Here is a 21569-nt window from a genome sequence, read left to right as displayed (position 1 = left end):
CCTCCGAATACAGAAGAGAAATATATTGAAATAGGTCCGCATGGATGGGCTTAGTGTGAATGTTTACGAGGCGTATATGATGAACTGGTAGTTGTACAAGCAGTCAACGGTTTGATTTTAGGAGACACACCATGGATTATGATGCTCTCATTCAAAAGTTGGGAACGTTTGGTCCGTACCAAAAGCGTCTCCTAATGATTGTTTTCTTTCCAATCATCTTCAATTCCTTTGGTGCGCCTGTGTCTAATTTTATACTTGGAGAACATCTTCACAGGTAAGAAATGTTTTAAAAAACCATTAGATGGTTTCTATTTATAGCTCTGGGGATCTATTTTTACTAGGGAAATTAATGGCAGCATTTTTAGAGCAATCGGTATTCAAATTTTATTTTTCCGATATTTTGAGAGGCATGTGCATTGATATCAAACAACCTAGTAATGTTATTTCTGTGACATTTTCATAAATATATACATAACTTAAACCCTTGCATTTAATCGCCCGTGAGATGAAGTGGACCTGTAAATGCATGAATGGATCCGCAACAAAAATATGGTTTCAAAAACCCCACTCATTCAAAATAAAATAGGGTAAAATTTATTAGAATATTGTCATGTTGTTAAATTAGAACTTTCGGCGTATACAAGAGACTTTTCCCACTTCAAGCTGTAACTTGCAATGTTCATGATCAGACACTGTGAAAACAGTACACTTCAAAATACCAATCCTTAAGTTCTTTTTATTTTATTTTAAACCTGAACACTTTTCGTACATAGGCACTGTCACCGAGCCCAGGTACCGGAAAATAAACTTTTATTTCTTAACATCCGATTGCACATCTGAAACTCGTGGCCGACGTATAGTATTCCGTTCGTAGTCTTTAGATTTTTTGCATTTATTTCCTCATTTATGTGCACCTGTTTATTTTTTGTAAGTATTTTTGGAGAAAAACTGCTTAGAGATCTATGGCTTATCCAGGGGTTGTAAAAATAGCGGTGATAAAAGAAAAGTTTGAGGGATAATGCATTTTACATGCAGGAGCGGTGTTTAGCTTTAAACTGTAATATGAGATCTTTAAACAAGGGCACCGCTAAGCAGAGCATCCCCTCGCGATATGAGTTATTGTGTGGGGGATGCATTATTCAGGAATATATAGTTATGCAGATGTAAATAGAGTCAACATTCTACTAACCCTCCATTACTACAAAAACTTCTTTTTCTTCACCTCTACTAATTCTTTATCCAAAAAATATCAAGTTGTTGATTTAAACTGCTTTCTTTCACGAAGTGAAGCTGAAGTACATGATTCATTCATAAAATTTCTGTTTACATTTGTGTTATTTTAACGATATATTAAAAAGTACTCAACTAATTGACTTGAAAATTAACAGAGTTTGTCCTTATACTATGCCACGTAAGTGTATGAAGTTTAATAAATATCTGTGCAAGGTTTTTTTGCTTCAAAGCTGAACACACACACATACACACATGCACAGCAGCGATGCTATATCCCCTTCGCAACAAGTTGCACGAGGGGATAAAAACAAACATTCAAACATACATTAAGCTATTAACTCTATTAATTCACCGTAACGGTGTTCTGTCACGCTACTTTCGCTCTGGGTGATTGATAACTCGTATACAAAGTTGATTATGACATTGATTTAATGAAATAATAATTTGTAATAGTATTAATGGTTTGGAAAGGCACATTCATTTTTTATTTTTTATTTTATAGAATCTATGATAAATATTTTTAGTTTTGAACGAATATTGTCATAATGTATGCCCCCCTCCTTTACAATGGTGTAATTTTATCTAAGTTTTTGCATAAAAATTTGACCAATTGATATGACGTTGCATTTGTTTTAATCTTTTACTTTGAGGCATATTTGTGTAAAGGTTGAGGAAATTCTATTGGAAAGTTTTTTTTAATTTACTAGAAAATTGAAATGGAGTGCACACACATATACTCACATACATACATACATACACATACGAACACACGCACGGTAGTGATGCTATATCCCCTTCGCAACAAGTTCCGCGAGGGGATAATTAATTAACCCCCTCTTAATACGGTTCATTGGGATTCGAGGTTCGGGTACCTCATTCATCATAACACGTAAAACAAATTCTACTACATTCCCCCCTCCTTAAAAAAATGAATTCATTTTATTTTCATATAATAAAAAAATAGAACAACAATCCATCAACACGAATAACAATTGTTAATTTTTTTAACAATAACATGTAATATACAAACAAAATGAATATCAATTGTAAATTTTAACAATAACAATGAATCATAATTATCAAACTGAAAACGGGTATTAACATTAACTCTAACATTTAATTTGAAGCTCAATAACTTCTGTTAATTTTCCCAATCAGCTTTCCTGGGCGTCCATTGTCTCTTCTGTAATGGAGGAAAACTTCCTCTCCCCGAATATCCACTGTCTCATCCATGCAAATATACTCCTCTCTCTATAAAATATCATCCACCAAAGGTCCTTTGATTGACTAAAATCTCAAGAAACTGGCGACATCTTTTGACATACAGGGTTTTTTGAATTTGTGGTTTTTGTCCAGTCGGCCCTGGATGATGATATACCTAGACTGCCGCTGATGGATCTTGCACAGGTGTCGCGCAACCTGTCCCCCCTTTACATGCTGGTAGGGGCACCTGTGAAACGGCCACCGGAATGTGAGCATGAGGGCCTCGTGTGTCATCCTCCAGTGCTCCAGTAAGGCTGACCACCGGGGAAACCTCTCGAGGCAACCCTCCGCCGGGCATGGAATGCTCACTTCGATAGATGGGGTCTCTGTCGACTTTGGTTCAGAGGGATTCTTATCTGCAAACATGATCCCCCTCTGTAGCCCCTGGTCCAGTGTGTTCTGTCTTGTCCATAACATCTTCTTCAATTGTGAGCAATTCTTCATCTCCTAAAAGAACCTCTAAAACGTCCATGCCTGAGATTAAAAAAAAACATACACACATAATTGCGTGGACCCTGAGGTCCACGCAGAAAATATATAAGCGAGGTTAAACCGGATGCTATGGGGAAAATTCAGCCTGCGCATGAGCTAGCCTGGTTCCTGTGCGTAATGGGTAGCTCATGGAATCAGGCTAGCACACGTTTATCTGAATCGGGATCGGGATTCCGTGCCATATGCACACATAAGTTCAAAGGCGCTGTTATTGTAAAGTTGTCGGTAAACAGTACAGAAACAAAGTATTCCTATTAAAGAAATGATTGGCATGTGATATGAACTATTGGTATTATGAAATAAGGTAATGTTATGCCAAAACTACAATATGCATCAAATAACATAATTTGCAATGTTTTGTTGTTTTACCAATACACATGTAACTTACTTTACTTTTATAGTAGGCGAGGCTAGAGAACTTCCCGATGAAATTTTTTTAAGCATTTAAATATGATTGAATAATTATGTCACTGTATAAAAGTTTAAATCTCAAGAAAAATGCTTCAAAATATGAAATATATTATTTACGCAAAGCAGTCACTGCATAGTTAACAAAGTAGTGCGAATCGTAATGTGTGTGCAAATAGTAGAACTCACCAAATGCCTGATATTATACATGCAAGTTTCATTCATAGATAGATCATAGTTATTTTAGAAGTATGAATCCTTTAAATTCTGAGATAAAAAGTCAGGTCTATACAACGTACAAATTTAGTGGTTAAAAGCAGAGGGCTAGAGTCGGTGGAATCTCTGATAATCGTAAGGCTTTCACGTTTTCGTGGAAACACATGCAAATGGTTCACGTATTGTAGTCCTTTTTTAAAGGACAGCAACTTGTATTTATAATATCCGGCATGCAGAATAACCGCCTTATTTCATGCATAATAATAATTACATTGTGTTTATTGTATTATTTTAGTAGATAAATGTTGTGAAAAGTAAAAAGAAAATCTGTATATATTTGTTTTATATAGAATAAGGCTGAGAGAGGGGGGGGGGGGGGTGGTTGATGGTTCTATCCCGTCAGGTTTTTCTCGGTATACCAACTGGAGTGGCGCTTTTAAGTTCTAAGGAGTCAGCTACATCCGTTCTATCTATCCAATTTCTGATGGGTTTTTTTCCAGTGTATTGTCTTAAATGATCGACATGAATATTAATACTTTTATTGGCCTCATTTCTTTGAATTTCATATGTAATGTCGGAAACTTTTCCCACAACCAAATAGGGGCCTGTCCAACCTTGTCCTAATTTATTATTTATAGCAGGGGGATACCATCTCCACACGGATTCACCTATTTTATATGACCTTTGTTTTAGACCCTTGTCATAATAAATTTTTTGACGACTTGCAGCAATGTTTGCTTTGTCACACACATATTCAAATGTAGATCTAATGGCGTTCTGTACCCATGCTACATACATAATTGGACAAAGATCAAGGTTTTTCCCCACGGGGAGGACCCACCATAATATCGATAGGTAAGGATAATTCTCGACCCAACATAATTAAATTTGCAGAACATTTTGTGGATTCATGTACGGTAGCTCTATACGCCATCATTAAGTGTAGGAGTTGATCGTCCCGGTCATTTTTTTTTCGTTGACAAAGGCTGAAAGAATCTGAATTAGAGCATGCGATCGAACCGATTGACAAATCCATTAGATTGGGGACGGTACGGTTTAGTGCGATCTTTTCTATACCCAGCTTTTTACATAAAGCTATAAACAACTCGCTCTCAAATTCCCGACCCTGGTAGGTATGAATCTGACGCAGGGTACCGTAGCGGCAAATAAATTCTGTTAGTAACTTGTCGGCTGTATGATTTGGGACTGTATAGGCCTCTTTCCATTTAGAGAAATAATACCCCACATTGATTATAAACTCCCTTAAAATGCCTATTGCAATTCTCTCGATTGTTTTACCGATTGCTGTAAAGGGGATTTCCCTACCCCGGGACCTGGTTTCCTTCTAGCACACTGATCACACGCTTCACACCAGAGTTAAACATCCTGTCATTCTAGGCCAATACAATCGCCTATTGACATGTTTAAAAGTTTTGCCCCTACCAAAATGACCCGCTAATATATCATTGTGTAAGTAATTAAGGATTTTATCTCTGACACAGGACGGAGCTACTATCTGATGATTTGTTTGCTTGGCTGCATTTTCCTCACATGTTGGGTATAAAATTTTATTTTCAAAAATCTTAAACTCTTCCCACATGATGTACATGATCTCGACTAGGTATGAACAATTTTAACTACACTCGGGGGGGGGGGGGGGGGGGTATTTTGATTATTTCTCTTAATATTTAGAAATTCACCTATTTCAGAATCTTCCTGTTGCCATTTTGTAATATTTTCTACACCCCAGTGTTCAACCCAGTTTCCAACTCGGACCCATTAAAAATACCGTAAACATTTAATTTATTTTGATCTACATTATCTAAATGGTCTTCTTGACAATCAATCAGCATTGATATGATTTCCACCTTTGCGGTGCTGGATTTCAAAATCAAACGTGTCTATTACAGATATCCATCTAGCGAGCACCTTTAAAATTTTTAACCACACAAGGAATGCATGATCTGTGCGCAAAAGAAAATGTCTACCCAAGAGAAAATGTTTAAATTGTTTTAACATCTCTACAACGGCCAATAATTCTCTATGAGTAACACAATAATTTTGTTGGGTTTTACTAAAAGTTTTAATGGCGTACGCGAGGACATATTCTTCTCCATTCTGTACTTGAGACAAAGCACCCCGGCCCCTATTCCTACTTAACTTGCGTCTGTATAAAGAATGAACGGATCAGTGCTATTAGGATACGACAGAAGAGGCGCGGATATGAAACACTGCTTTAACCCATCGAACGCTTTTTGACAAGATTCGTCCCAACAGAATTTTCTGTTTTTGCGCGTGTTTAGTTGAAGGAGATGCTATTGTAGAAAACTCAGGTATAAATTGGCGATAGTACCCGGTTCAACCGAGGATACTTTTAACTTCAGACACGTTTCTTGGTTCTGGTCAGCCTTGAACGGCGTTGACTTTTTGTGGATTGCATGCTATACCTGATTCACTAACAATGTGTCCCAAATATACCACAGACGTTTGGAATAAAGTACATTTCTTTGGCTTTAATTTTGAATGCGCTCTTCGTATACATTATACAAGTTAAATTTGACAAAGCAGTTTCAAAATCTATATCAAAAACTATAACGTCATCTAAATAGCATATACATTTTGAATACCGCAAAACCCCAAGAACTCCAACTCCATAAGTCGAGAAAAAGTGGCAGGTGCGTTCGTTAGGCCAAATGGCATGACGTTAAAATGAAAAAAAAACCGTTATGAGTAACAAAAGCCGTTTTTTCTTTATCTTCGTCTACCATCTTCACTTGCCAGTAACCACTAGCCAGTTCTACAGTAGAAAAATATTTCGCATGGGCTAACGTTTGCAAGGCCTCGTCTAGCTGCAATAATGTAGCCCTCTCCCGATTTTTTTTTTTTTTGCGGGGGAGAGGGCTACAACTCCATAGGATCTCCGTAATGGTGCAAGTGCGGGAGTGATTCACTCCCGCAACGATTTCGTCTCAAATCGTACATAAATGACATTAACATTTGCATTTCTTACCTGAACTCAAACAGTGTAGATGTCTATGGCATAAATTAATCCAAAAATATCAAGTATAGTCCATATATCGGTTATTTTTCGTGTATGTCAATAACACAAGTTGAATTTGTCCGCCATGTTTACTGACCTTGACTGGTTTTATTTTGGGACAGCCAATGAGAATTGAGGAGAGGATCTTGAACTGAATAAAGATATTCCCCTATTTTAAACATAATTAACGCGGTAAATATGAATTTTCCATTATATATCATTTCCTGAAACGATGTTTTAGTGATAGAACGAGGTAAGATCGATTATTTACACTGTCATTCACGTTATCAAGCCAATCAAAACTCCAAGCGTAAATCCCATACAATCACGCGAGAATTGTCATGGCTGCTGAAAAAAGACGACTGGTAAACGTGCTGATATGTTTTATCTGGTTTTGATTTATATACGGTTAATTTGGTCAACCTGAATTAAAATATCATTTTATCTAAAGGAAGTCAAATATAAAATCGATCTTTACAGACCGAAGTCAGCCGCATTAAAAAATTAATTTTGCACCATTACGGAGATCCTGTGGAATTGTAGCCCTCTCCAGTAAACATTAGATATAAAAAATCGGAGAGGGCTACATTATTGCAACTAGGCCTCGTCAATTCTTGGAAGTTGAAAAGCGTCTTTCTTTGTGAGGGAATTAAGCTTCGGGTAATCAATACAAGATTGAATTGTTCCGTCTGACTTGGTAACTAGAACAACAGGAGCAGCCCAGGGGCTTTGACTATGTTCTTTCGCATTTTTGTCTAGCATACTTCGAACTTTCTTCTAACTCATTACCCGAGGCTGTAACCAGCGTGATTGAAACGCTTTCTATATCAGCCCTATAACTGGTATCAACGGTTTCGATTGTATTTTGGGAAATTAAAGTTACGGAACACCCAGTATCTACCAAATAATTAACTTTGTCTTGCTCCAGCGTTAAAGGCAATAAAATGCACTAAGAGTAACCGTATTCCACACAACTGTTTGCCCTATAATGTTACCAATTGCAGATTGCGGTCAACAATTTTCACCTACTTTGGCTGAGACTTCTGGCTCGAGCTCAGCCTCTGGGAGTTTAATGGGAGTTTAAAGGACCACTATCAACTTCTATATTTTCTTTTGTAGTTTCTGTTTGATCGCAACAGTTGCTTGCAAAATGACCAAATTTACGACCGCGGCACGTGATACTACTGTGATATATTTGGCGTTTTAAATGCTTCTTCGCGTTCGAGTGAGAATGTATTAGACGTGTTTGTTGATACACGTAGGGGTGCATTAGGCCCTTGAGAGCCGGTACTCCGATGGGTTTGAGGAGAAGAACTTATAAAAATAGAAGCGGTTGAAGTGAACAAAGACCGACTGGATTTTACTGGACTTTCCCTATTATTGTTCGATTCTTCATAATTTTCAAAATCTTCCAAAAATCTCTCATAAATTTTTCCTATGCCACTCAAGCCGGGTTGAAAGTATTGAAGGTAATCCCCCAAATGTGTCAATACGAAAGATGCCACTGATTACTCGAATCCCGGATGAGCCCCCAAAAGTATGTTATAGGAAATCTTTAAATTAATTAACCCCCTCTTAATTCAGTTCATTGTGATTCGAGGTTCCGTTGCCTCATTCATCATAATACGTAAGACACAAAAGTTGTTTTTTTTGTTTAGTAAACAAAACAAATCAACAATAGGCAAATGAAAGGAGGAATGTAAATCCCTATGATTATCGAAAAGGAGTGGTGGACTTTAATGTAAACAATGAATAAATAACAACAAACTAATTACTATGCTAAGAGATACTATAGAAAAATTTAGTTCTTGGTCAAATAAAACGAAAAGAATTTCTACTAACCTATAGAGGTTAGAGGCATAAACCGTTCAAAAGATTTGGACACCGACTCATCAGATTTCCTAGAGTGTTCGGTATTTATAGGAATCTTACCAAATCAAAATAAAGATATTAGACCAATAAAAACTCTAGTAACAAATACGATTAAAGAAAGTAAACCAAACCCGATCGCATATATAACGGAAATAGAATAAAATTTACGTAAGTAATTGTTGACTCTATTACAAAACAATATTTTATTCAATATAAGATATTGAGTGAGATTAGGCAACAGGCACAGCCTTTTTAAGCCCTCTCCCTTCCTTATGTTCTATCACTATTATTCCTATCTCTCATGGCATGCATTGCTTCATTCGACAAAATTGTATTGGGTATTCCCTCGAGAAAGTACATTTCAAACAGGATGCAACAAGTTAAGGCGTACCCCCTTCTTAATATATTTAGATATAGAACGAAAGAAATTTACCCTAAGCATCATTTTTAAAGAGTAATAAAATTTGTAGAGGAGTTAGATCAAATTTTAAGATACTACCCTTACGTGCAATAACGAATTGGGATGGTAGATCTAAGTTGTGTTATGTATTTGCTAAAAAGTAATTTATTACTTTGCTTGTAACTTCCAATAACGATGTTACGTTACAGGCAGATCTTTTTGTAATAAAAACTCGCTTTATTGTACTATAAAGCACAAAACATCATCTAACTTTGACATAGTTACATGTATGTCTTTGATGTAGAAATTACTCTGTACAGGATTATTTTTGCACTTCATCACTTGAAAACAGTTTAAACGAATCTTGCTTCACCGTGAATAACATCACAAGCCATCGCATGTATTTCCATTTGTTTCCGATTTATATTCCAATTTGAATATTGTTGCTGTTGTTGTTTTACACTCATACGCGCCGCTTCATTTACATTATTTACATTTTCGATCAATGAAACTTGACATTTTATGATTTGAAAATATTTGATTAAATGATAAGAAATGAATTTAATATTTTTTGTCTATTGATCGACGTATTAAAGGAAACAAATTGACCGGTTACGCGCATTGATGAAAAAGTTTTCCGGTTAATTTTTCCTTTGATACGTCGATCAATAGAAAATAAATTAAATTCATTTCTTAAAAAGAGAAACAGACGTCGACGCCAAAAGAAGAATAAGGCGTATGTATTACTTTATGTCAGCTTTGAGGTAGCTCGCGGTTTGGCTGACGTCATCATATAAATCGAAGCAGAAAGTTGACTGTCTTTGCAAAATAATAAAAAGAATTGCAAACAATAATCAGCAACATTTTAAAAAAGCTTAAATGCATCATACAAATATTTAATTAACATGTGATAAAAATTTAAAGACATGTAAGGACTTCACTTGTTCTAAAAATTATTGGTGTCCGTTGAACTGTTCTATCTTATGTATTGTGTAGGCAACTAAATAAATGAAACTTCACTATAACATACATTAAAATTTTCAACCACTGATCAAAAGAAATATAATTTTTTAGATGTAAAATCCCTGACTTGGAAAATGACTCCTATGCAGTGCAGGGACAGCATCATAAAGATTTGATAAATTTAACAATTCCGGTAAAGTTGGATGGAAGCTACGACGAATGCAAAATCATAGTCAACGGAACGCTTGAAACATGTTCTGAGTGGGTATATGATTATTCAGTGTTTACCCGAACAGTAAATTCTCAGGTAAAACAATTTAATATCAATTAAGTATTGACTCAACACAATCATGTGTGTATATGTGGTAGTAATAGTACGTTTTCTGATATTTCACACTTTCAAAAGTAACTAACTTAATGTTAATAATGAGCACAAAATGTCCCGAGTTTTTGCTTCCACCACTTTTTGCTTGATATTTCAATAATAGTAAATACCTTCGTGCTCAAACTACGTTCATCCACTTTTATAAAAAATGTCCAGATTATCTGTTTTGAAACGCCCCCTCTACCCTTCAGGTTTCAATACACATCCCGAAATTGAAAGTCTACTGAGATTTTGCATTGCAACAGCCATTAATAAGCCCGGATGATAACGTTAAAAAATTGCGCGATGTATTCCGAGTGTATTCCGAATGGAGAAAAGAGATAATTCTCCGTAAGGAATCTGTTTTCGTTCCTTTGAATTTTTCTGAGTTGAAGGGATAATTGTTCAATGAAGATATCTTGGATATATTCCCTTTTAACGATTTCAACTGTATTTCTTTCACAAGTATGTGTAATTTTATTTAAAATCATCAAAAAGCGATGGAAGCAATAACTTTGGACAGACTATAATATATATTATTAGTGATTTTTTAAAATGTAGAAATTTTTACTCCAGTGTGAAAGATTATTTATCCAATAAGATAACACATCTATAATGTGCATTTTTGCAGTTTAACTTGGTTTGTGACAACACGTATCTTCCCTCTTTCACAGGGTGAAAGTGTTATGATCAGTCAGACAAAGAAATGAAGGGTACTTTCTATGGAAATAAATTATGTAGGATGTTAATCTTATAAACGAAATAGACATAAAATGGCCACCTAAAAAACATCATTTTTCTATAATTCTTTGCTTTCTTTGTACACTATTACCGGTAAAAATATTTTTTAATCTTTCTTTAATCCAAATGCCCACAATTTAGAAACAAGACATATTGCAACCTGTACCCGCTAATTGTTTTTCACTTTTAGCACATACGGCTTGATTTTTAACATTTCTTTCAAAAAAACATTGTGCGCATGCTTAAACAAATTTTTTACTACAGGTGTGTCTATCCAAGACTATTAAGGGACAAAAATATTTTCATTGTTGAAAATGTTGCTCGATATTTCCTATTCAAGAAAGGTATGAAAAATGTCAAATTTTTTGAAAGATTTTGATTTAACTACCAGTGAGTGCAAACAACTAGAATAAATAGGTATTTAGTATTATATCACCTTTGATATCTAATGACATTTAATGATTTTTTAAGATTATCATTAGTTAGAGGGATGTCTCTTGTTGAAATTTATATGCAATACATGTATGTAGGCCCCTTTTGTTAAGTACGTGTACGTAAAATGCGAAACTTGACTGTTGTGCTGACTTTACACGGTGAAATTGCAAGTTACAGACAGGAGGTGAAATAACAGAACAAAGTAATGAAGAACTGACGGGAGTTGATTTTGTCGATGTTTATTTTGCATGATAAGTATATGTAATAACATGTAATTTCTAATTTGAATTACGCACATTTTTATAATATGAATTTTTGGACTTTTTCGACGAGAATGTCGAGAAACCCCCATATGAATCATGTTAAATAATATTTAAAGACAAAATTAATTAAATCAATCTATGTATCAGTAATAGAAATATTTCTCGAAAATTGTATGGATCCAAGTAGTATTAAACTCTAGTCTCGTTCAACCAAACGCTCGGCTGACACCGTGATTTACAGAGACAGCCGAGCGTCAATTTGAACGAGACTATATTGAACTCTGGCGTAGGAATACATACGACTACAAAAAATATTTAATTTGTTCGTACCATTTAAAATCTGACTATTTTTAAGGTATTTATAAATAAGTTTCCTTGAAAAACAATGCTTTAGCATACATTACATCGAATTTATCAATTATTTTCAAGAACTAAGTCTTGTCAGCAGCAATGATTTCTGCTGAGGTCCAAACACTGTTTCATTTTCGATTTGTCTGAGTAACTGCATAGGAGAGTTAATTAAAATCAACTCCCAAAAAGTAGGTGGATGGGGCATTGTAAACTATACACCGGTAAGTTTCTGACATGTGATGGTGCAACATGCACACGGTCAACCCTCTGCAGGGAATTAGCTGGGAGTGGTCTAAAAAGCCGAAAAAATCATGAACAAATGGGAGAAATCTCAGAAAAAACACTTAATGAAAATTGTATATATTCATATAATAAAGCACCATCTTCACATGAAATAGCCACATAAGGCAGCTATGGCGTTCCATAATTTACCTTTCCTCATCTATATATGGGGGTAGAGAAAAGAATTTCTAAGCTTTAATACATTCTCAATATATTGTCCCGGCGGAAGCGCTGAATTCATGACCCAGGGCTATCAATTTCACAATTTAGGTGCAAGACTGAATTGACATTATACCGTATTTCACCATGCATAAATTTAATTTTACATGTTTAGGAGTATAGAAGATTTTTGGAAATCATGGTTTCATTTGATTATTTTATTATTTGGACCTGCCTATGAAGCCCTGGTTGTTTGAGGTCATATATTTTACAGATTGTATAACTGTTATCCTAGAGATGCTTCAAACCAAACGTGATTACAATCGGATTTGTAGTATTTAAGAAATCAAAAATGTAAAATTGTAAGCGAACAGCACTCGCCGACGGACAAACACAAATCGCAAATTGACTCTTGAGACCAATAGACATCGAGGTTATTTTCTATATAGTAAAAATTAAGCTGGCACAAATGTACATTAAAGCTTATCAAACTAAGAAGAAAAAAGCCATTTCAGGCCCCAGGATCATGAAACTGTCTTGAATCTTAAGTCATACTTAAGTCAATAAATTTCCACTTAAATTTAAAGATCGTTCTTAAAGTGGATCACAAAATTGACTTAGGGTTAAGTCTCAAATAGTGTATTAAATCTTAAGTCTGCTATTAGGCACACTTAAGTATACAGATTGTAACTAAGCAACTTCAAAATGGTGGCACTCGTTGGATTAGGCGGCTCACTTTTCCTCGGGTTTTTCGAGACCGTCTTAATATATAGGAAATGCGGGCAGATGATGAACTCTTCGAGAGGTACCGTTTTCGTCGACGCACTATCATTTATATCTGTGACATGATTGCCGAGACGGTGAGTCATGGAACGAGGAGGCCACTGGGGCTTTCCACAAGCTTGTTGGAGATGTCGTGAATGTGTCGAAGGCAACGGCTGGACGATGCATCCGGAGAGTGGCCTCGGCCATCGCCAATGCAAACGCTTCCTAATTCGTCTATGAGAAATAATTGCCCAGCATCTGGACCTGCACATATATTTTTAACTAAAAACTAGGGAAATATCAGTAAGACAATCAACATAAACAGTGGAACTGCATGATTCTTGAAGATTAAGTATCACCAATATACATGTGTAGGTAAATTAAATACACAAAACGAAAGGTCCATAGCTAAAAGGAGAATTAAGTCAAATTAAACAGTTGAAAGATTGATTAACAAAACGATAAACTATGGGGACATAAATATAAGTTGTTAATTACATTATGATTAAATTACACTTAAAAATTAAATTTCATTCAAGAAATCTACATCAAAAAATGGGTCTCTCTCTTTTTGATCTTTAACAGAAGATAATGTTTCTGAAGAAAAACCAGTTGCTGCTGATCTTTGATCAATTTTCTTCTCTCTCTGGTGTTCTCAAGTTCTTCATGGAGCAGCGTCTCCGTTGTAATTTTCTGGGATGAAGGTGTTGGTCTAGTTGGTAGAAAGGGCAGAGTGGGCGCTGACGATGGCCAAGGTTGCAGATTTACTGAGCTGGCAGGACACTCTATGCCGGGTACAAGTTGGGGTGTCAGTGAAAGAGAAAGTTAACTAGCTGGCTCTAAAAACATGATACTGAGTGTGATCAAGTGATATTTTTTATCAGGTGAAGAAGGCAGCCAAACAGAACATCACACCCGCCACTAGCATTGTTGAAGAGATAATGGCAGAGAAGTGTGACTTGCGCCAGACAGAGAGCGGTCGTCCCAATTCATCCCTCCTTATTCGAACTCCCAACAGACATCAGCAGAAGTTCAGATCCGAGGAACCAAAAGAACTTAACTTTGAGGTACTCTTAAAACTTACCACTCAAATAATGTAGTAAGACTTGTCTTTAAAGTAGGTACTCTTAAAACTTACCACTCAAATAATGTAGTAAGACTTGTCTTTAAAGTAGGTAGTCTACATGATTCGCATAAAAAGTTTAAATGCAGTAAATAGTATCATTATACAACCAGTGTACAATAAACATCAATAGCAAATATGTAGATTATAATTTTAAAAAATACTATAAAGTGTACACATGTATGATGTTTTGGATTAATACAGAATTACCATGTTCAGAACATAAATATATTATTCTTGGATCAATGAGGTTTTTGCTTTAAATACTGTACCTTTTTTGATGTCTTTCTCTGAAGGCATTTCAACTTCCCTAAGCGCCTCTATAGGGGCAGCAGATCAGCCTCCTGTCGAAGAAGAGTCAGAAGAGTGTAGAAAGGAAGGTTGTGGCATCCTTTTGCTTTCTGTTCATGCGGGTGTGCCATCCCTCCACTTCATTATTCGTTCTTACACCCTGTCCAAAGACACCCTAATGACACTGGCCAGGTCGTATCCCTGATGTAATCCAGTAGCTGGTTTAGAGCTCTAACCTCCACACCATTGGATAGTTCTTGGAAGGCAGGTTGGACATGCTCTTCGGGAATCGGGGGCAGAGCCATCAGCTTGCGGATAAATTTGTTGATGTGATCTCTTTCCCGATAAGCTACCTACAAAAGAATTATTCATGTCAAATTAGAAAAAAAAATGTTTTTCACATTGTATTATAAGATAAAAATACAAGATATTACAAGTTTTTACTATAACTAATATTTTCAACAATATAAATAAGATGATTTAAGATGAATGGATTGCATGTTTACCTGTAATTCTAGGTCCGGCACCTTTCCAAAAACTGTCTTGGACCATTGGAAAGCACAGCCTCCGATCCTTACATCAGGGAAGACCAACCGCAGTCCTTTCTAGATCCCCCTTCAAAGTCAGCTGTGAAGAGTTGAACTTCTGGAGGTGATTGCAGCAAGTCAAGGAAACCTTAAAGACCTATAAAAGTAAAGGAGATTATAGTGATATATAAATTGTAAAAAAAAAAACAACAAGTTAATGCATTTTATGCACTTTAATAACAATAATGTAATAATGTACCTTCTTGTAATTCTTCCCATGTTTCCCTGACATAAGGATAAATGCCAGCGGCACCTGCTTCAGATGACCTCCATTTTTCAGGTAGGCGTGAACTGACACCAGTTGTTTGAAGGGCTCTCTAACCGGTTTGAAAGTTCCATCGATGAACCACTGCTTGGCAGATGCTAGAGTTGCTAACTGCTGAACATGGTAAATCTTAATCTCAGCGAGATTCGTCGAGACTGAAAATTTTTTGACGGACGTCTCTTCCGAATCTCAGACCAGTGCCACACAAAGTGATTCGGGAAAATTTGCCCCAACTTCTGCCGATTGTTATGATAGAAATACGCTGAATTAAATCATCTGCTCGCTTCAACTTTTTACTTTGAACATCCCTTTAACTCCCTATCAACATAAAATGTTAGGTTCCTACCGTTAAAAGATTTATATCCCACAAAATATGAACTTGTTTATTTTTCAATTCATTTCCACACTCATTCACATCTCCAATGCTGAAGAGTTCTAGTCAAGGTCATAAATAGACTGTTTCAAAATATGTCGTATTCGTAGTTTTACATAGAAAACTATAATAGGGCAAACAGAAACTTTATAAATGCATTTAGATGTCAAGTTATTTGCCAAAAAAATAAAAAATGGAATTTATAATAAATAAAAAGGAAATATCCGGTATTTATAACTAAACCTTTTAATTTTATAATGTAATATTCATAAAATGATAAGGTTGAAACCTTTGAGTACGACATATTATGAAACAGGCTATTTGTGACCTTGACTGGAACTCTTCAGCATTGGAGATGTGAATGAGTGTGGAAATGAATTGAAAAATAAACAAGTTCATATTTTGTGGGATATAAATCTTTTAACGGTAGGAACCTAACATTTTATGTTGATAGGGAGTTAAAGGGATGTTCAAAGTAAAAAGTTGAAGCGAGCAGATGATTTAATTCAGCGTATTTCTATCATAACAATCGGCAGAAGTTGGGGCAAATTTTCCCGAATCACTTTGTGTGGCACTGGTCTGAGATTCGGAAGAGACGTCCGTCAAAAATTTTTCAGTCTCGACGAATCTCGCTGAGATTAGGTAAATCTGTATTAATCCAAAACATCATACATGTGTAATCTTTTAATTATTTTTTTTTATTATACTTTAGGTCCATGCACGTATTTACGACCTTTGGGAGGCCTATTCAGCAGAGGAAGTGAGCACATCGACCCTGCTGATACTACTCAGAAGTGTTTACACCCCTGTTTGAGTACTGTCAGAATTGTGACTATGAACCTGTTCATAGTGTGAACTGTTTAAAGATTGCATTATAGTGTCCGTGAACTGTGTTTCATTTCATAAATTGTGATCTGTGCTGTGATATCTTTTTTAATATCTTTTGAACTTGTGTACTTGCATGAGTATATAATTATTGCATATGACCTTTGAGTTTCCCTTTATGTGAATGTAAATATTGTTATAACCTATTTAAAAATGTTGCAATGTTACAATGTAATAAATGATTAATATAAATGAACTAATTTTTCCTTTTCTTATTATACATTATATGTTTTATTATCAGTATTATATTACTTAGAGTAGTAGCCCAAAATTCTGTTTTAATTGAAATAGACACCAGTTTTTATATACATGCATTAATTTAAAACAAATTTCGTAAACCCCCGGAGATGAAATTGTTATTTTGGCTAATTATTTAAATTAACATAGAATTTCAACATTAACACATGTGACCGTATTATTGAAGTATATAACTATTAACACACGTGAGCGTATTATTGAAGTATCGGAAGCTCCCGCGGTCTGAACAAATTCAGATGGAATGTTGTCCATCCGATCCAAATTTTTTCCGATTTGGAGCTACAGACATGCAGATAATACAAAACAATAAAGTTTAAAGCAAACGCAAAAAAATACCGTATGCACATGTCGACTAGTGTAGTCGAACTCAAATATTTGGGTACGAGTGAACCACATAGTTTTTGGTACGACGTGACCATTTGAGTACGAGTCGGTTTGGTACGACTTGACTGTAATTGTATATTAATAAATTTCTAAAGCACCCGGCCCTGCGAATGTGTTCAGAATGTTTTCTTTATCGTTGCTAAGTATGTAAGAAATCCAGAGGTGCTCGAATGAAAGTTCACGAGACTTCAACGAGATTTGTTCAATTCCTGTGAAATTTCGAGCGGAAGTATAAGTGTTCGGATAATATGGTCGTTTTTCATATCATATCCTACTTTGATTTATGTTAAAACATGAACATCTTTTAAGGTGTAGAGTGGTTGAAAATATAAACATTGGGTTGATTAATAAAATCCTAGCCATGTTTGATGAGTGTGGTGTGCAATACCATGTTTTTAGAAAAATAATGGGTGTCTGTATTGCATAAAAACCTAGTATATCGAGCCATTTTCAAGGAACATTCTGCATAAAACAGTATAGTCTGTTTCACTATTGATGCTATTACTAGGTCAGGCGCTTTGGTTTCTACAACTATTCATAAGGTGTCCAGGTAGCGTAGTGGACAATGCACTCGCTTTTCACCGCTGCGACCCGAGTTCGATCCCCGTGATCGACAGAGGTAGTATGTGATAGGGTATGGCGGTCGCCCGCTTGGACACGTGGGTTCTCTCCGGGTACTCCGGCTTCTTCCCACACCAATGACCCCCTCGCGATAACATCCGTGCCAACGAGAGATATTAATATAAGTTGTAGAACTTGTTTATCAATCGTTGTAAAATAAATAAAGTTCAGTTCAGTTCAGTTCACAACTATTCATTTGTATATTAAGACAGTGATGGAAGCAACAACTTCTAAAATGTGTGTATTAATTTAGAAGTTGTTGCTTCCATCACTTTTGTAGTAGTAATAGTATGCTGATACTAGCACACTTTAGATCCGCCCTAGATCCACCCATTCCACTCTATAAGTCTACCAAATATGTAAATATAGCAGAAGGCTTGGAGACTAATATACCATTCCACTCTATAAGTCTACCAAATATGTAAATATAGCAGAAGGCTTGGAGACTAATAGAGTGGAATGGAGTGTAGGGATAGTCTCCAAGCCTTCTGCTATATTTACATATTTGGTAGACTTATAGAGTGGAATGGGTGGATCTAGGGTGGATCTAAAGTCTACCAAATATGTAAATATAGCAGAAGGCTTGGAGACTATCCCTACACTTTAAATCCACCCTAGATCCACCCATTCCACTCTATAAGTCTACCAAATATGTAAATATAGCAGAAGGCTCGTTTACTTATGTTCTTACAGAAGGCTCAAGATCTGACTCCACCCATTTGATAATAAGCTGAAGGTTTAAAAATCACCCACTATATCTTACAGAAAGCTTGGGAATTTAATGATTCCAGAATTTTCCATTGATAAATTCTTAATATCATCATTATATATAAGTAGGACATTAGGTTTAATTTATTCATTCCATTTGAAAATACCATCAGGGCACTGACTAGAATTTAACAAAAATGGAAAGTGTGAGCATTGTTTCCAATTTATTAGAGGCAAACTGTGACGATGATTGCAAAAAGTCCTTGAAGAAACATAAACTGAATTTCACTTTTCTCTTCGTAATTTCAACTATCGTTATTATACTTCTATGCGTGAATACAGTACTGTTGGAGGAAAAGCGAAACACAAGAGAGCTTATAACAAGCGATTGCATTCAGTGGAAGTGTGTGAATTCTACATATATACCTCCAAAATGTTCATATGTCGACAAGTATCCACTCAGTGATGAGGTCTACTTAAGAATATGTCAGTCGGATGGAGACGTTATAATAGATATACGATTATTCAAAGATGAAGAAGGGACTAGTGATGGAATACAAATCACCAAAATGCAATGGCAATATTTGAAAAACTCAATAGCTCACATAGATTCTTCAATAATGAGAATATCGCATTGAAAATATTTTATTTCATGAGTTTCTAAAATCTGTAGTCACGCGTACGATTTATTAAAAGGAATCAGCCACCCTGAACAGTATGAATAGGTTTTATGATAACACTGTGCGTCAGATCTTGGGGAAAAAAGTTCAGTTCATTTACCAATGATGGATGTCGAACATAAATATTACAACTTGTTCATCTCTCTTTGCATTGATATTGTATGGAAAAAAATATACGAAATATCGAGAGAACGGTGTAATGGTTGTGAAATAGATCACCTCTCACAATCGGAACATTCATGTCTGATGGATTCATCATACATGAAACTAGTAATGAATTTTGAGCTCGCCTTTATGAACGTGAACATTCGAGAAGTTTTCCACATTATGCTGAGAGATCATGACTGTGATCGGGCAGAGATAATAACTCTATCTGAAATTATGAAAACCCACTGCCTCACCGACTTTTGGAGAAATAAATTATATTCAGGAATGAAGAAGGATACTACATCATACGATTATTGAAACAATGAGTGATAAAGAAAAAACACAGTATTTGGAAAACTACTATTATAATATTCGCAATCCCGCAGCATATACAACGCCTGAGAAGCTTTATCAAGCACTTAAAGCGAACAAAGACTTTCATTTTAGCAAATATTTTATTTCTAAATGGCTAAAAACACAGGACGCTTATACATTACAGCGACAGGCTCGTCGTCCCACTAAAATTCCTAATATTCGTGTTAGTGGCCTCAATGTTCAATGGAGTATGGACCTCATGGACGTTCAAAACCTATCAAAAGAAAATGATGGCATCAGATTTCTACTGATATTGATCGACACACTTTCTAAATATTTAAGAATTGTAGCCCTTAAGCAAAAATCTGCTCGAGACGTTTTAAATGGTATTAAACAAGTATTTGAATCTGGTGTAAAGTGTCAGACATTAAGATGTGATCGTGGAGGAGAATTTCGAAATCGATTACTGCTAAATTATTTAAAAAATGAGGGAGTTAGAATTTTTTTTGCTAATCAAAATTCAAAGGCATCTATTGCAGAAAGAGTTATACGCACAATTCGAGGTAGATTATACCGATACTTTCAAAAAGAGAGAACACATAGATACATTGATGTATTACCAGATGTAGTGGAAAATTACAATTCAACACCACATAGGAGTCTTGGAGGTTTAACACCCAAGGAAGTCAATTCTGACAATGAAGCGGATGTCTGGGCACAACTGTATTTGAAAAGGAATAGTCAAAACAAAAGTAGCAATTTAATAAAGAAAGAAAAAAAGAGGGTGAAGAACGTAAAATTTAGATTCAAATTAAACGATTTGGTGAGATTATCTCATTTGAAGCATATTTTCCGCAGAGGTTACAATCAACAATTCACAGGAGAGATATTTAAAATTGCAAAAAGATTTCACTTGCAGGGAATACCAATGTACAAAGTTAAAGATTTTAACCAGGAATTGATTGAAGGGGATTTTTACGAAAACGATTTACAAAAAGTTGATAAAGAGGAAGACTCGTTATGGCTCGTTGAGGAAATAATTAAAAAGCGCAAAAGAAAAGGATTGACAGAAGTGTTAGTGAAATTTGAATCTTGGCCCGAGAAGTTTAACCAGTGGGTGAAGGAATCGGATATAATCGATTTGAAAACGAAGTAATGGAAAAATATATATTTGTCAGATCGAGCGAGTCCAGGGAATATTATCCTGAAAATAGACCGTACGATTTTAAAATTCACCTCGACAACACTTTGGATTTACACGGCTACTGGAAAATTGGAATAGCTGAGTTTTTTACTTTGTCATCAACGAAAAAGACAGTAATTGACAAATCAACCTCAAAACCTGTTACGACATTTTATCATAAATCATTATTCATTTATTCCGATGTTTGTGATTTTTCCAGTGTTAATGGTCATCAAGAACCGTTACTCCGTGTAATCCAATCTGACCCATCTTACGGTTGGAATGACAAATTTTTCCCTGTGTACTACATTCCTTTGAAAGTCACTGAACTTTCTAACCTACATTTGTATTTAAGGGATGACACTGGTTCACTTGCTACATTTATTGATTCCGACGTGTGGATGACACTTCATTTAATACGATATCCATTTTAGTCATGGATGTTAACAAAAAAATGTATGTGCCTGACACAAAAAAATGGACAATGTTTTATACTCATATA

The 21569-nt window shown here is 35.5% G+C and overlaps 1 protein-coding gene across 4 annotated transcripts; it reads left to right on the top strand.

The window, feature by feature from the left end:
* LOC128175149 (organic cation transporter protein-like) lies at window positions 1–16961 on the top strand. 4 transcript variants are annotated; one of them, XM_052840575.1, is made up of 6 exons: window positions 1–274; window positions 9999–10194; window positions 14132–14314; window positions 14667–14929; window positions 15180–15353; window positions 16599–16961. In XM_052840575.1, the coding sequence occupies exons 1-4, from the start codon at window positions 132–134 to the stop codon at window positions 14682–14684; spliced, it is 540 nt and encodes a 179-aa protein (XP_052696535.1). In that variant the 5' UTR covers window positions 1–131; the 3' UTR covers window positions 14685–14929; window positions 15180–15353; window positions 16599–16961. The 4 variants fall into 4 exon arrangements, 3 of the variants coding, with proteins under 3 accessions (XP_052696535.1, XP_052696533.1, XP_052696536.1); XM_052840573.1 differs by having other exon boundaries at window positions 14667–15353; XM_052840576.1 differs by lacking the exon at window positions 1–274 and adding an exon at window positions 4145–4467 and having other exon boundaries at window positions 14667–15353.
* The last annotated feature ends 4608 nt before the right edge of the window (window positions 16962–21569 follow it).

This window comes from Crassostrea angulata, chromosome 3, assembly GCF_025612915.1.
Source record: "Crassostrea angulata isolate pt1a10 chromosome 3, ASM2561291v2, whole genome shotgun sequence".
In the NCBI taxonomy this organism is placed as follows: domain Eukaryota; kingdom Metazoa; phylum Mollusca; class Bivalvia; order Ostreida; family Ostreidae; genus Magallana; species Magallana angulata.
The sequence above is the reverse complement of the archived record's forward strand: the minus strand, read 5'-3'. Positions and strand labels throughout refer to the sequence as shown.

Excerpts from the sequence above, each read along its gene's own strand:
- LOC128175149 (XM_052840575.1), top strand. The coding sequence starts at position 132 with ATGGATTATGATGCTCTCATTCAAAAGTTGGGAACGTTTGGTCCGTAC. Across the intron at positions 275-9,998 it reads CTTGGAGAACATCTTCACAG|ATGTAAAATCCCTGACTTGG; the intron begins GTAAGAAATGTT and ends ATAATTTTTTAG. Across the intron at positions 10,195-14,131 it reads CCCGAACAGTAAATTCTCAG|GTGAAGAAGGCAGCCAAACA; the intron begins GTAAAACAATTT and ends ATTTTTTATCAG.